The 17,242-nt window shown below is 33.9% G+C and overlaps 1 protein-coding gene across 3 annotated transcripts; it reads right to left on the bottom strand.

Annotated features, from left to right (window-relative positions):
- Positions 1-12,105: 12,105 nt before the first annotated feature.
- Positions 12,106-17,202, bottom strand: HINT4 (histidine triad nucleotide-binding 4). 3 transcript variants are annotated; one of them, XM_085712780.1, is made up of 7 exons: positions 17,009-17,190; positions 16,884-16,930; positions 16,635-16,711; positions 16,262-16,328; positions 13,419-13,496; positions 13,228-13,327; positions 12,230-12,426 (listed from the first exon to the last, which is right to left on the bottom strand). In XM_085712780.1, exons 1-7 carry the CDS (start codon positions 17,093-17,095, stop codon positions 12,379-12,381), a joined length of 504 nt encoding a protein of 167 aa, XP_085568906.1. In that variant the 5' UTR covers positions 17,096-17,190; the 3' UTR covers positions 12,230-12,378. The 3 variants fall into 3 exon arrangements, with proteins under 3 accessions (XP_085568905.1, XP_085568906.1, XP_085568907.1); XM_085712779.1 differs by lacking the exon at positions 13,228-13,327 and having other exon boundaries at positions 12,106-12,426; positions 17,009-17,202; XM_085712781.1 differs by lacking the exon at positions 12,230-12,426 and having other exon boundaries at positions 13,109-13,327; positions 17,009-17,183.
- Positions 17,203-17,242: the final 40 nt, after the last annotated feature.

The following is a 17,242-nucleotide window of genomic DNA, read 5'->3' on the forward strand; positions in this document are numbered from 1 at the left end:
ACTAAAGTGACTAACGAAGTCTACATTCAGGGACTAAATCGACTAACGGAGTCTGCATTCAGGGACTAAATTGACTAACAAAGTCTACATTCAGGGACTATTTTGCAATTTATCTGCATTCAGGGACTAAATTGACGAATCGTTCCCCATTCAGGGACTAAAGTGACTAATTCTCCGATAAATAAATCAACTACAAATCGAGTTTTTCCCTAGAAAAAAAAACAATAATCGTGTTTTCATCAGTTTTTAAAATTTTCGAAATCAGTAATTCAACAAATTATTGAAAGAAACTCTAAACAAATGACAATAAAATTACATTAAATACTTATGACGACGTTCTCTCAACTTTCAAATTTTCTTTGATCTCGGGGAGTCTCTAAAACTCAACTATAAAAGTAGAAAAATTATATGGTGAAGTCATAAGAATAACTTTTTTGGTGAAGTTAACACTATAACATCAAAAATGTAATGAGTAACATCCCACTGTTTGTACAATGACATCAAAAGTTCAGTCCTCATAGACTCATAGTATCATCAATTCATCAGATTAACAAGACTACACTTAATCTAATTTTATCCTACCTTGTTATAAGCGTAACACCCCACAAAGTGTAACACTTAAGACTATCACATAATATCATCAACTCTGTTTGCATGTTAAAAATTCAAAAGCCTAAAATGGTACGTGTAAGTCCAAGATGTTGCAAGCATTACTAGATGAATTACTATCGATCATTAATCAGTAATCAACAATTTAAAAATGAATCAAACATTAAAATCAAAATTAACTTTTTCAAAAAAATCAGTTTCCTGACCACGCCGTAGAAGCTCCCATAAAAGTATTGCACTAACTCTAATTCTATATTTTGTTAACATGTATAAATTTCGTTATAAATATTTAGGTAATATGTCTGTATAAAATAATTTTATACACATATTATAAATTTTTTTAATTGCTTAGATATGTGAACGTATTAGGCTCTGTTTGGTAAAAATAGCGGATAGCTGATAAGCTAGCTGATAGCTTTTAGCTGATAAGCTAGCTGATGACTGATGGCTGATAAGTTAGTTGAAGTGTTTGGTAAAATTAGCGGTTTAACTAGCTGATAAATGTAAAATGACATAAAAGGGTATTATTAATTCAAAATATAAAGTTTATATAACTTGATATTTAAATATTCAGGAATTCTTAATTCAATTTTGTTTTTTAAAAAGTAATTGAAATTTATAAATTTAATATATCTTTTATATTGTAAATTAAATTTTATTCACTAAAAAATTTATTTAAGTATAACGAGGTATATATACTTTTTTGTCAACGGAGGTATATATATTTTTTTGTCAACAACATAAGGCAAGAGAGATAAATGGAGGTATTTTGTCAAAAAAAAAACAAGAAGATAAATGGAGGTATATATTGTCAGCAACATAAGGTAAAAGATAAATGGAGGTATATATATTGTCAGCAACATAAGACAAGTGAGATAAATAATAACGAGGGATGTATTTGTCAAAAAAAAATAAAATAACGAGGGATGTATATTTATTAGGGGAAAAAAACGAGGGATGTATGTTAGGGAATTGTAGGTTTGAATTAAATTATAATAAAAGAGTAAAAATGGATTTTAGATAAAACAATAGGGGTAAAAGTGGAAGAAAATATAAGAAGCTATAAGCTATAAGCTCAAACGCTACTTGGAATAGCTTCTGAAAAATAGCTTATAAGCTTGTGAAATAAACTATAAGCTCATGGTCAAAAGGTGTTACCAAACAGAACTATTTGTCAAATGAGCTTATAAGCTAGAAGCTAAGAGCTAAAAGCTCTTTTTTGGTGTTTACCAAACAGACCCATTTCGCTAACTAGTCAAAAAATGTATCTTCACATCTTATCAATCACAACATGAAGTCAATGGACCAGTCAAAATCCCTTATGTCGACTACTTATTTGGACAAGCTAACGTAATAAATAAATTAAAAAAAGTTCCTTCAAAAAAAAAATTAATTAAAAAAAGTAAAATGCGAGTTTTGTTTTTCAATTATAGAGAAATGATAAATGGACACACAATTTGTGACGCAAATACAACACCATGGGCAAAACGGTAATTTTGGTGTGAACTATAGGGTTAATTTGGTAATTCCACTTCATTCTTCCCATTTTCTTTGTCTTTCTTGTTCTTCTCTTCCCGACCTCTTCTTCTCTCTTGCATTTTCACCACCACACCCTCCTTTCTGACCACCACCACCGCAACCGCCTTCGTCAGTCACAACCACCACCTCTGTACTCGTCAATTACCACCGCCGCCGTCAGTCCGTCTTGCCGCCGCGCCCTCCGTCCTTGTCACTACCATCATCCTCGCCACCACACCTTTATACCGTCCTCACCATCGTCGTCATCGACCTCCAACCCCTTCAGATCTGAACACACCTTTCTCACCACCGTCTCCGTCATCCATCACTACCACCGTCCTTGGTATCTTTTTTGAATTTGTTTTTGCAGAGAAATAGATTAGAGAGGAGAACGACGACGGTAGACTGTCGTCGCCGGTGGCCGGAGATTTGGAGAGGGGGGGAGAGAGAGTGTGTAACAGTGGTGGTGGTGATTTACGAGAGAAAGAAACAGAGACAGTACAGGGATGACATAATACAGGTTGAAAGAAAAGAAAAAATAAAATAAAAATACTGTATAAGGATACGGTGTCTAAATTGTGTTTGGTTTTTTTGTGTCAAGTTATCATTGCTCCAATTATATTAGATTGATATAAATGACGGATAACTGCAAATTTAATGGGAAGGTTCATATTTTGGTTTGATGCACACAATCTCTTTGGATTTGAATTGGCATATTTAAGTTAATCACACTTGGAAGGAGGACAACTATTGTGCTGATTAGTGCTTATTGGCTTGTCAATTTCAATTTTACCTTTTGATTCTTTAAATTGTACTATTGTTAAAAAATTCATAATGAAAATTTCATGGAGACATAAACATGTCAATTTTTTTACTAAGACTAAAAACAAAATTTGATATATTTATAGGAACTAAATACTAGTTTAACCTTTTCTTTTATCTATAAATATAGTTGGTTTTTATTTTCATTTTAGAATACACTTTTTTAAGGGCCTTGCTAGAGTAAAATGACTAGTAATGAATTTGTTTGTACACCTTAAACTTCTTCTACATTCATTTACATCTCATTTTCTCTCTTATTGTCGCATCATAAAATATACTTATGACTTTACTCTATTTATTTCTATGTCTGTCGAGGCGTATAAGAAGTGTATGGATATCGGCTCATCCGTAACAAAAACTGTAAAAGAGAAAGGGTATTGGTTGAGAAATCTTTAAATAAAAATTTTATCTTAAAAATGTAGATTTTTACTTTTAATAAAGTAATCATTATATTACCTTTTTATAAAAACTTATCTATTTTAATTGCTTAATCAATACCCATAGGGTACTTGTTAACATTCTCCATATATATGATAATGTATCAAACCATGAAGCTGATCATTGAAAGTGTTCTAGTATCATTTAATCAAAAATAAAAAAGTGTTGTATCATTAATAATAATCCACAACAAATTGTAATTTATATAAAAGAAACATCAATTATAAACAAGTCTAATACTATACATACCATGGAAAAAAGTTGTCTAATGCAAAAGATTAAGAGATGCTCCTCAATTCGCAAGCCGTGTCTCCTACCTACTCAAGTCACTTTCATAATATTAATTAATATTAGTGGAGGATAGCTATTTGAGTCAATGTTACCAATTATTTGTCTCTAAACATGCAAAATAATACTTTGTTTCCCTTGCTGAAATTCCTTATGCTTTGGCTTTACTCAAGTTTACGTCAATATAATTTGCATTTTTCTCTTTATAATTGTGTGTTTGGTAATTGGTGTCCACATAAAGGAAAAGCAAATACTAACTTTATTCTTTGCGATTATTAATTAATAAGGTCAACAGAGTAGCATAAGCACAAGAGTGGCTGCTTAGGCTAAACAAGTGAAAAACTAATGACTCATCCATAGCATTGTCTATCTTACCTAATGGATGGTACACCAATCCTCTGTATTGTCTGGTTCTGTCCAAATTATCGAAAGGCAATCATAAGGAGCTGAAAGTATATGATTTTTTTTTTTAATTTATTTTTAAAGAGTAAAAACATGAATTTTAAATTATAATACCTCCATGCGTAGTAGGCAAAGGCTTGAACATAAATAGAAATAATTTTGGCCATGTAGGTGAGTATGTGGACAATTTGGAGGCTATGAAAAATTTGATTATTATGTAGCTAAAGAGACATCCGCAGTTACTCTAAAACAATTTTATATATTTGATATCCAATGAGAGCCTTTCTATTTAATCATATCATTTCATTATTTTTTTTAAAACCAAATGACCCAATGCTCCAATACCTCTATTAAAAACTACAGATTGAAGAGTCTAATTGACACACGTTGTGACCTATGTCCGGAGATAAATATTTGAACCACATGGCTGGATGTAATTTCATAAAAGGGTTGAGTAAACATAGTGCCTGTTTGGTATACTGGTGGAAGCAAGAAAAACGGCGTTTTGGCTAAAGCTTCAATTTGGAGCTTCTGCTTTTTCACGGCAGAATTGCTTTGGTATCTGTGCTGCCGTGGTTTTGGTTGAGAAAAAGCTATACCAAACACATACATAATAGGGAGGCAACCACCCTCGCCCTTTCTAACTATCAAGTTAGAACATGGAAGGGGACCAAGAATAGCTAATGACAAGTATGTGGTCATTCATATATACGTCACACGATCACATAGGATATACTCATAATGGTCAAATATCCTTCTTACATTAAAAAGGTATGTGTATGTCCCCTTGTACCTTATCTTATCATGTCGATTAAGGAAGAATCTTTGGTGGACCTATACCCCCGGATTATGCAAAAATCTCAACTTTGAAAAGAGAACACTATTAAAGACGATCTCAAAATACTAGATTAACTTTCAATTATGACAACACTAACCCTAAACGGTGACAATGATCTAAATTTGTGTTTTCAGACGATAACAATAGTGATTTCATTGGTTACCAAACACACGCTGCATCTTAAAATTTATAATATAAAGTAGTAAAAAAGTATTTATTGAAAGTGATAGACGATTGGCAAGTGCACCAAATACTATCGAAGTAGTAAAAATATCGATCCCACGAGGACTGTTTTTAACTTCAATAATTCAATTGCGTTATAGAAATAGGATGTGTAAAGTTTATTTTGGTTTGCCACTAGGCAGTAAATTTGGTTTGATTTTATGAAATCAAATAAGAGAAAATAGATTTGATTAAGAAAATATGGAGAGAGATGAGATCAGGTCTGTCGAATCCTCTATGTTTCCCCTAATTGGTTACTGCACCTATTATTACTAATGATTCTCTAGTTTCACGATAGTTAACAAATTAGCCCTAATCAATCCCTTGAGTTAGGACCCTCTTCTTAAACTACAGCCCCTAATTCCTTAGGTGGTCTAATAATCCTTGAAGGTTTTATGAACGTTAACCCAATATCACTAACAAACGATTATCCATTCCTAGACTAACCATGTTTATTAGAACAATTCAATTAGGTCTAAGTCGAAAGCTATGGTCAGTAGTCATTCGTTCTCACTAAATCATGTTTATATTTGATCAGGATATAAAAAGCATTAAGAACAATTGAATTGAATAAAAACTAGAATATCATTAATAACTAATAGAGTTTCACAACAACATATATCAATTAGGGTTACATAGATTCATCTCTGACCTAATCTCTGAGAGATTTAGCTACTCATAATTGAGTTTACAAATAGCATAATCAATGGAAGAATTAAAACATACATAAACTAGGTTAGAGATGATGAAATCCTCTCCTCTGCAGCCTCCTGGGTGTTAAAATTGCACTTTAGCTCTCCAAAATCGTAATTCCCTTTGTTTGAGACTGACTTTAGCTCAAATAGGCAATTCTGCTCGCCCAAAATCGTACCACGATGACATAAATCGTACCACGATTGCTTCATTAAACCCTAATTACCTTCCAAGCCCTTCTTGCAATCGTATCAAGATTGGTTGGATCGTACTGCGATGAAGCTCCTTCAAAAACATGCGTTCTGACTTCAAGAAATCGTATTGCGATGGTGAAAATCGCAATACGATTGGCAGCTTGCAGTTGTTCCAATTTTCTTGCTTTTAACACCTCCTGGATACTTTATATTGCTTAGAACTCTATCAAAATGTCAAATTTAGTCCTAAAAATTATGTAATGACAGCATGTCATCACAACCCCAAACTTAAACCATTCCTTGTCCTCAAGGAATTCATTTGCAACATTGACAGTCGACAGTAAAATAACAAATACCTGATCAAGTGATACCACCAAAAAGTTCAACACCTTACTAGCTAAAGATGAGCTGGTTTGACTTGTTCGCATCCACCAATTCACAACTCCACGCAACAATTTGAATAGGGTTCACAGTCGACATGCAATTTACATATTACCATACGCTTGAAAAGTTTATAAACGTCAATCAAAATCAATGTCAATGCACACTTTGAGGTCTTTTAAGGGTTATAACGGGGCTTAGGTGAAGGTGGGATAATATTTGGATAAGTAGGCTACACAAAATTTGAGTTAGGCATTCCTACGGAAGTTAAAGCACAAAATTCAATTCTTCATTCATTCACCTTATGGAACAACAATTATGCAAAGGTACTAGAGAATACTTGTAACTATTGGGACAATCAAGTTTGAAGTTACTCGGATTTTCAATGTTTTGTCCCTTTTTCATCATTCATTTTCATCAATTTTTTTTTGATACACCATTTTTGTGTATATTTTGCATGACAATTTCTTTTTTTTTTTCTTTCTTTCATTTGTTCTCTTATTCTTATTCTCTAGTACCCCCACCCCAAACTTAATTGGTTGCAAATTCCAATAGCAACCCCAAACTTAATCTTTAGCAACATACTACAATGCCTAACTCAGAAAGACAATAAGGGATAAAACCTAAAAATCTCTAAGCTTGTAATGTGGTTTGTCACCGAACAAAAAGTTCTAATCCTACCTGCTCAAATTGGTTAAGAAAAGGATAAAATATAACAATTAAAATCAGGGTAGGCTTCAAAAGGCTCAAAGGACCAAGCACTTTTGCCTCAGTGTGCTAATGACAATGACCAATCAACAGTAGAGAAAAATCGCAAGTTCTAGAAATGTAAATGCATGGAATAATATAAGTAAATTGAAAAACAAAATTTGGCAATGAACCTTATGGCTGAGATTTCTGGGAATTGTGACTACCTATCTTGAACTGCCGTACACTTCGCCTTTGAAATACCAAGTCACTCTTCCTTTTGAACTTTTGGAATATCACTTTGATCAGACAATTGTTACTAAACTGGAAAAAGTCAACAAACAAGCAAATTCATCAATAATAAACAAGTTCAGATTCAATCACATAACAGGGGGTACAATTGAGTTATTCTAACACACTGACAATTTTCTGACTCAACAATAGAAATAAAATACTGTAAATAAAAACATAATAATAAAAAGGATGGGTTGCCTCCCACCAAGCGCTTTCTTTTACGTCATTGAGCTTGACGCTTCAACCACTGTTAGGGTGGCAAATATGATAGAAAGAATATATCACCCTTCTTCTTCCTCTTGTTAGGCAGGAATTCCATGAACTTGGCATAAAGAATCAGATACTCACATGCACTCACTGTTAATCTTTTGGAATTTAAGCTCTCCCACCTTAGAGAAGGATATGCATCCATCTGCACACGAGTGATTTCCTTAATCCCCGTTGGTTCAGACTTCGGGAAAATATCAACACTCCTCACTTTGGGATTTTCTTCCACCACAACCTTGTGACACTCAGTCTCCATCTGAACCAGCTTCCTCTAAGACTCATGTGCTTTCTCAATAAGATCACCACACTGAACATCAAACTTCTCAAATGAAACTTGATTTGACACCAAGAAATCATCTAAAATATTTTGAAGTTGAGTATTGTAATCGATGTTGATCACCTCTTTCTTCCCTTCACAATCACTACCTGGTTGATTCGCCTCACAACGACCGCAACTCTCATTTAGTATCGAGATTTTACTGCCCAAACATTTTATCTTCAAAGATAGCATATATTTTTCATACTGCAAGGACCAAATCTCTTCTGTGTCATAGAGGCGTAACATGTCTATCATAGCTGCAAAACTTGGATAAACTTTTTAGTAGCACAGTACAATGAGAAGAAAAAGAAGAGCATAAATCATTTTTTTTCTAAGTTTTTTTTTTCAATATAAAAAAAATATATAAATGACAGAAATCCTAATTAAAAACAAAATTGCCAAATTGAAATGACTCAACAGTCCCAGGCAACGGCGCCAAAAACTTGATAGATGATTGGCAAGTGCACCAAATACTATCGAAGTAGTAAAAATATCGATCCCACGAGGACTGTTTTTAACTTCAATAATTCAATTGCGTTATAGAAATAGGATGTGTAAAGTTTATTTTGGTTTGCCACTAGGCAGTAAATTTGGTTTGATTTTAAGAAATCAAATAAGAGAAAATAGATTTGATTAAGAAAATATGGAGAGAGATGAGATCAGGTCTGTCGAATCCTCTATGTTTCCCCTAATTGGTTACTGCACCTATTATTACTAATGATTCTCTAGTTTCACGATAGTTAACAAATTAGCCCTAATCAATCCCTTGAGTTAGGACCCTCTTCTTAAACTACAGCCCATAATTCCTTAGGTGGTCTAATAATCCTTGAAGGTTTTATGAACGTTAACCTAATATCACTAACAAACGATTATCCATTCCTAGACTAACCATGTTTATTAGAACAATTCAATTAGGTCTAAGTCGAAAGCTATGGTCAGTAGTCATTCGTTCTCACTAAATCATGTTTATATTTGATCAGGATATAAAAAGCATTAAGAACAATTGAATTGAATAAAAACTAGAATATCATTAATAACTAATAGAGTTTCACAGCAACATATATCAATTAGGGTTACATAGATTCATCTCTGACCTAATCTCTGAGAGATTTAACTACTCATAATTGAGTTTACAAATAGCATAATCAATGGAAGAATTAAAACATACATAAATTGGGTTAGAGATGATGAAATCCTCTCCTCTGCAGCCTTCTGGGTGTTAAAATCGCACTTTAGCTCTCCAAAATCGTAATTCCCTTTGTTTGAGACTGACTTTAGCTTAAATAGGCAATTCTGCTCGCCCAAAATCGTACCACGATGACATAAATCGTACCACGATTGCTTCATTAAACCCTAATTACCTTTCAAGCCCTTCTTGCAATCGTATCACGATTGGTTGGATCGTACTGCGATGAAGCTCCTTCAAAAACATGCGTTCTGACTTCAAGAAATCGTATTGCGATGGTGAAAATCGCAATACGATTGGCAGCTTGCAGTTGTTCCATTTTTCTTGCTTTTAACACCTCCTGGATACTTTATATTGCTTAGAACTCTATCAAAATGTCAAATTTAGTCCTAAAAATTACGTAATGACAGCATGTCATCAGAAAGTGACTTTAAAATTGGTAACATTGACCCAAATAGCTATCCTACAAAGCTTACACAAGATATGCAAGGTCTGGGGTTCAAACCCCGGTCACCACCAAAAAAAAAGTTCACTTTAGCAATAGCTTACACAAGATAGTACACACCTCTTAAACTAGCATGCTCATCCTACAAAGCCTAACTCATCTAGTCATCTGGAAAATTTTACTTTGAATATTGTCCTGAATGCCAGATGTTTTAAGTTTTAACCACAAAATCTGACATTGTAGATTATCTTTAGCTTTGATTATTATTATTCTCAACCACATAATTGAAGAACTTTACCATTTTGGCTAAAAATGTTTCAACAGTTTCTGTTTTACAGCTGTTAGCATGCCCACTATTTTGGAATTCATGATTATCGATACTTCCTTTCTTGTGAATCCAAAACTGTCATACTCGTTCTACTGTCTCGTTGGCATACTGCAAAATATCTTTGTAAATGTTCTGGCAAAGCATTTAAGATTGTTCTGACAATATTACCCACGAAGATCTTTCACTACTAGTGAAGTAACTCCCACTTTTGTAGAGTATATCCGTAAAAATATAGTCGTAGGCTTGGCTCGATAATTTAATTTAAAATAATCACGAGCATTTTCAATAGATTTACACATCAATGTGCTCATTTTTCTTGTTTATTCACATTGAAAGATGTTGACAACTTGACATGTACAAAATTCACATTGAAAGATGTGGACATGTAAAAAATGATAGCCTGGATATTGAAAACTACATGTAGGTTCATCAGTTTTGCACCAATCGGTTCATTTTCCTTGTTTATTCAATTTGAAAAATGTTAATTAACATATAAATGTATAACACATTTTTACACATTTTGGTCTCTAAATGTGTGACTTCATGTGTCCATGTCAATACTTGGCTTTAGAAAACACTTTTCTGTTTTAACTTCAAATTATAAAACTCTTGCATTGTTTCTATTTTGTTTTATGTTTTATAAATAATTTCTACTCAAAACAAAACTATTATATTTTTTTTAGAGGAACAAAACTATTATCATTTTTTCATGTGTAAGTTTTTAAAAATGGGGTTATGCTAACAAATGCTCTTGTTAAGAAGACAAAAATAGAAATAATTGATGAGTTTCATGAAGCAAAAGTCAATTTTAAAAGTTTTAAAGTAATGAATGCACAATTTTTAAGATAAAATTTTCTCATAAGACTTTTTATCAAATGCCCCTAAAACACTTGTTAGCATTTTCTTTAAAAATATTATCACGGTTTCTGATAATTAAAAGTAAAAGCGATAATTAAAAGTAAAAGCGGGGGATGAAAATGTTTTCTCAAACCAAACACTTGGTTTATCCAATGGGTGTGTCTCAGCTGGTTAAGGAGTGAGTGATTTGCATGTAGGAAAATGTTGTAGTTCTCTCTCTGCGGCTTAGTGCTTAGAGAATACGTGAAGAGTTTTAAATTACAATCCAAACACTCAAGGGAGATCAGTCTCATAACTCATCTAAAGGATTGAAACTTGAGGAAATACTATGTAAAGTTACTAAGATGACAAATACATAATTTTTTCAAAAAAAAAAAAATTTGACAAATACATAATAAGTCTCAAGTTTAAATATCTCTCGTACTAATTTTGGTGGGTTAATCCATACACAACAATCTGACTTTAAATAGGATCCTCTTAAGTGAACCGTGGGATTCAACCCTTCGGATTAGTCGGTCATTTGCCGGATATCAACATTTTAAAAAAACAAAATTGTCAAATACACTAATCATGTTGTTGTTTAGGTTGTATAAAACATATTGATTTGTCGTGTTCAATATGTGAACAAGGTATTAGATACATTCAAATCACAGTAAATAATCATTTTGGTCCTTAAATGTAACAAACGAACTAACTATAGTCTTTAGATGAATAAAATTACAAAAGCATCCTTGAATATCTTTTTGCAGTTAGTTGGTCATTGAATGTGTCTTTTATTAGTTAATTTGATCATCTCATAGGTTTCTTTAGCTTAGTTATTATTTGCAAACACAATCAAGATATTTTTGTAATTTCAATACATTCAAAAACTTCATTAAAGGTGTCGGTGTGTCACACATTTAGAGATCAAATGATGTTTTATTCTCCAAATAAAAGACCCATTAAAGTATCCATGATGAACTTTTTCTAATTTTAAGACCTAAGTGAGTTTACAACTACACATCACTCGTTCCTTAAAAAAAAAAAAAAACACATCTCTCGTGTATAATTTTTTTAGGGGTCTTGAACTGCCCCCGGCACTCGTTAAACATTTTAAAATAAACAATTATTCTTTTAAAAATTGAAATATTTTGATTTCCAATGCATTGAATATACGCCTACAAATACTTATCATTTATGGAATTTAAAGAGTGTCACAGTTGCACTTGTATAATTTCCCTTTTTTAGCGATAATACTTCATGAGTTTGTCTAACATGTGCAACATTGCACATGTTAAAACAACTAATAGTAGTAACTTTTTCTTGGAAAACAACAATTATTTATTCAAAAGTTTTAGATTTAATATTAAATGTACAAGTTTCAATACAAAATTTTCAAGTCACTAGCACTCTATGTTTCCAAGACATCAATACAACACCTCTTAAAAATATATTAAATGGGTCCCATCTCACTATCCACTTGCGGATGACTCATTGAAAGCCAAAGTAAAGCTATACATAGACTAGCCCACCCAAATTGGCACCATACAAAATCGAACTTGAGACCTTGAGAGTAACACACTCCAAGCTCCCAAATGAGCGGTATTAAGTCATGGAGAAACAAAACCTTTAATAGCATGTTTGAATAACATCCCTTGCTAGCATCAAAAGATAAAATTATTACCATCCAAGCAAAATCAATTTTTTTAACCTCTATTTCTCTTAGTTTCAATTGTTCAAATCAATTCTATCAAAAATTAGACAATTCAAGCAATAATCTAAAAGATACAACCCACAATTAGGACATAACCCGTCCATACTGGAACTGCATGTCACAATCTCCCCCCACTTCTCTTCCACTCCATTAGAGCCACTATTCCAATGGCGTATGTAATGGGCTCATAGAAAGAGACAACTAAAGAGAAAAAACGGTTCATCTAAGTACTTTTTTAGTGTTTATTGTTACTTTCAGCTTCATCCCTATGTCAGTGACAAAAACTAAACTAAGCATGTGATTCTTAATAACACATTCCAAACCCAAGTCTCGAAGACAACTCACGTTTAGGTAACCAGAAAAGAATAAAGTACAGCTGCTAAGTACCAGACTAAGATGTGTCTACTTTTCTCAAGTGTGACAAATTTCATTAAGGCCGGAGAAAGTTGTTGATGCTAGTGTTTGCTTAGTATGATAGCCATCACAACTGGAGTTTTAATTGGCACAGCGGGATTGTATTATAATATATAACAGTTACTGTTATTATTAGTTGTTCTCCATTTGAAAGTCAAGTAAAGTATCATATCATGCATGATGATCTTAATAACTAGGATAACTGCAACTTTTGCTCAACAAAAGATTAAACTGATGTGAATTTTAATGGGAACTGGTATAAATAAGCATCTTTCTGAAAATAAGAAATGCCAAGAATAACTTTAAACAAAAATTTCACAATAATTTATACTTTTGAATGAACTTTGGGCAAAGGCTTTATCTTTTCCAGAAACTTCTCCGCTTCAACGAAACCAAGTGGTCCGAAAGACAAGTATTTTATACATCTCCATCTGCTTAAACTCATAAAGGGGCATTTTTAAGTATTCACACAGCATACATGATAATCTTAAGCAGGCGTATAGTAACCAGAATGATTAATACCTGGGTGTATATGGTAGCGCCATACAATGGAGGTGTAGGTGGTTAACAGAATTAAGTGGAGGTTGATGAAAGCCAAATCTGTAAGAAATATGTCAGATAAAAAACCGCATGGTTGTGTTTTGTTGAAGAACAGATATAACTTCAGGTCAAAACAACATCCTGCTTTTAATGCAGTAGTTCCAGTGTTCAATTTTTGTTCTTGCTTCTCTAGTCATGGCATTAAGTCCTTGCTCAAGAAAATCAATTCAGTTTAGTAACCTAGGTTTAACTTGCGTATTCAAAGATCAAAATCTTATTTTTTAAATATCCTAATGTGACTGATGAATATAGGCAAGTCAAATTAGTATAAATGGGCAATCAATCTCCAATCTATCTTTATATGGCCCTTAATTTTTCAACCCTCCTTTTCTCCATATAGTTACCTTGAATGTTTATTTTTTTTAAACAGCTTATATATATTAACACACCAAATTATACAAGATGTACGAAGAGGAGGGCAGCAAAACGCCAAAATACACAGGGCCCAAAACAGATCGGTTACCCCAAAACAGCCACCAAACCAGAAAAAAAAACAGCAGCCTAAAAAACACAGTAGCAGCAGCAGCAAGACACTGCTGAACCTCCCCACAAACCACACCAAAAGTCCCAAACACCTCTAAAACTACCCCAGCTATCTCAGTAAACATTCCTTGGGGTTCGAACACCACTCGTGATAGAGGCAGGGAGGACTCTTTAATCTTGATAGCGCCCAGTTCCAAAAGAGCACCTTAATCTCATCAACAATTTCTCCCGGATCTTTCACAAGATCGTTAAAAATCCTATCGTTTTGTGCTTTCCAAATCGTCCATAGGACAGCATGCCAAACCATCCAATAGCCTTTGCAAAGCCTTTTCTTCCCAATCTCCCCACTCCAACATTCAAAATGTTGAAACAAAGATTGAGGTGAATAAAATTAATCTCTAATAAAATTAATCTCTAACCACCCACACACCATTGCTCAAACCTTGAAGATCATATTGCAATGAAGGAAAAGACGTGCCGCCGTTTCTCCCATTTGATCACAAACACACACACCTAACCGAGGCCTTCGGGGGTAAAATTCTCCGCCTTAAGAGGTTATCTTTGGTGGGGATCCGATCGAGAAGTAATTGCCAAGAGAAAGCCACCACTTTGGAGGGTGCCGGACTCTTCCACACCGACCCAAACACCATTTCTTTAGTTTCCGACAAAAACTCATGAGGCAACACCAAACCCACTAGCAACTCATAGGATGAGCTTACCGTAAATTTCCCTTCATCCTCCAACTTCCACCACCACGAGTCAACCGACACCGTTTTCACCCACCCCTCTACCTCCCCAAGGAGACTTTGAAAAAGACCCTCTTCCCACACAAAAAGGTTCCTCCGCCAAAGAAGATTCCAAGATCCTCCTTCAACGCCATCCATCCAAACCTCCCTCCCCGTAGCATCTTTTTGGCTAGAGATCAAGAAAAGTCTCGGGTATGTTAAACAAAGAGCCTCATTACCTACCCAATGATCTAGCCAAAACCGAGTGTTCTCCCCATTCCCCACCTTCCTCACTACCTCCGTATTGAACCAATTCACCCCCACCACCCCTTCCAAGGACACAACATCCAACCACCACCTTGAAGCATATGATGGCCAACAGTTTTCGCCCGGATTCAAAAGATAGTTAATTTGATTCCCATACTTACAACAAAGGACCTCCTTCCACAAAGCTTGATCCGGTTGAATCAACCTCCACCTCCATTTAGCTAAAAGACTAAAATTCACCATCCTCATGTCTCTAACTCCCAAACCCCCCTTAGATCGAGGTAGGCATACCGTCAACCACTTTATCCAACAAACCTTCTTACCCCCCATCACACCTCCCCAAAGAAATTCTCTTTGAATTCTCACCACCCTCTTCCACACCTTTACTGGTAACTTGAAAAAAGAAAGGTAAAAAATTGGGATTGCATTCAACATCGCATTTAAAAGTACCACACGCCCTCCAAGACTTACATACTTATTGCCCCAAGAATTTAATCTCTTCCTCAAACAATCCAACAAGGGCTCCCAAGTAGACAACCTCCTCGGATTCGCTCCCACCGGTAAACCCAAGTATTTGAACGGAAGAGAGCCTTAACTTAATGTTCAACAAACATCAAGAAATAAAGTCTAAAATGTTTATGCATCGGCAAAAGGTTGATAAAAAGATATCTACATCTTCGAATATTTCATGCACATGGACAATCCCAATTCACATATAACACTCTATTGCAGCATACAAATGAGCTTCCCAATTAGTAAAGTGTTCTACTTCATAGAAAGCTACTGATTATATCCCGAGTTAAACAACTTTAACACAACAAAACAACATGGGAGCATATGGCTTTGCTAGTGGAAATCAGAATGCGACCAAGTTATATTTAGTGGTCATAGGACATGAGCATGAAACCAATGATGCAAGTTATAGTTAGTGGCAGCAATTTTGCAGTTGAATTCAGCATTCAGGATCAGTGTAATACTCCTTCCATTCCTTTTTAGTTGTTGTTTTAAGGTTATATACACATACCAAGAAAAACAAATAAATTTTACAGTATTACTTTTGATGGAATTATTTGTCTTTTTTCTATAATACTCTTAACCATTTATTATATCATTCACCTATTTCTCTACCTCCAATAAATAGACAAGGGTATTATTAATAAAACATTTGTTAGTGTTAGTATCAAACTCTGAAAACAACAAGTAAACAAAAACAATTTATGTGCAAAAACGACAGTTAAAAAGAAACAAATAGAGTAATAAAGCAATTACAGTTATATATAACTCAAATACCTGTACTGCTTTGAGTGAGGTGCATCTCTGACTAATAACATTTTCCCCACATCTAACATATGACTTACTGTATAAACAAGGCAAACATGAAATTTAACTGATCAGATTTGAAAATCTACACAAAGACCCGTTTGGATTGAGCTTATTTTGAGCTTATGCAAAACAGATTATGCAAATAAATAAGCTTTTTCATAAGCTTGTTAAGGCAGTTTATGAAAAAAGTCAAAAACAACTTATGAAGATTAAATTTTCGTTAGTGAGAACTTATGAATTAATATAAAAGTCTATTTATTTGCATAAGCTCAAAATAAGCTCAATACAAACGGGGAATTGTGAAGTGGTTCCAACTTACAACTATAAGCTTATTATTTACCCAAAGAATGATCTTCAGTTCTTCTCTGAAGATCCTTAACAGTAGGAATGTGCTCCACAGGAACCACTAAGTAATGCCTAATTTGCCAAGTTCAAATTGATCACCTCAATAAGTCAATTTTGAATAAACAAATTATTTTGCAGCTTATGGCATAAGCGCTTATGAATAAGTCATTTCTATAACACTAATTAAAATTGAAAATGATGAAATTGATACAGAAACCTATCGGAATCAAACAAAGGTTAATACCTGAAAGCAGATGGATTAATATCCCGAAAAGCAACAACCTTATCATCCTGCAATTTGGGATTTGGAAAGTTAGAGAGAAAGGAGGAAACAGAAACAACAAAATTGAAGATAAACACACGACTAACACTGTGGAGAATGGTAGTATTGGAGTTGGATTTGGTCGCTATGTTACAGAAAACACACGACCCTGTCGCTCCAATGATTCCCGCCATTGTCCACAAACATACAACACCTCTTTTTTTACTACTTTGCTTTGTAATTACTCACCATATTACAGTTATAACAAAAAATTTACTGTGATTCTTTGGGTCCGGGAAATGTTAACGAGTGCATTCAGTTTTTATGATTGGCATGGATAT

Source organism: Medicago sativa, chromosome 5 (assembly GCF_051527215.1).
Source record: "Medicago sativa cultivar Bolivia chromosome 5, Bolivia_mono, whole genome shotgun sequence".
Classification (NCBI taxonomy): Eukaryota; Viridiplantae; Streptophyta; class Magnoliopsida; order Fabales; family Fabaceae; genus Medicago; species Medicago sativa.

Excerpts from the sequence above, each read along its gene's own strand:
- HINT4 (XM_085712779.1), bottom strand. The coding sequence starts at position 17,095 with ATGGCGGGAATCATTGGAGCGACAGGGTCGTGTGTTTTCTGTAACATA. Across the intron at positions 16,712-16,883 it reads ATTAATCCATCTGCTTTCAG|GCATTACTTAGTGGTTCCTG; the intron begins GTATTAACCTTT and ends TTGGCAAATTAG. Across the intron at positions 13,497-16,261 it reads CCTCACTCAAAGCAGTACAG|ATTTGGCTTTCATCAACCTC; the intron begins GTATTTGAGTTA and ends TATTTCTTACAG.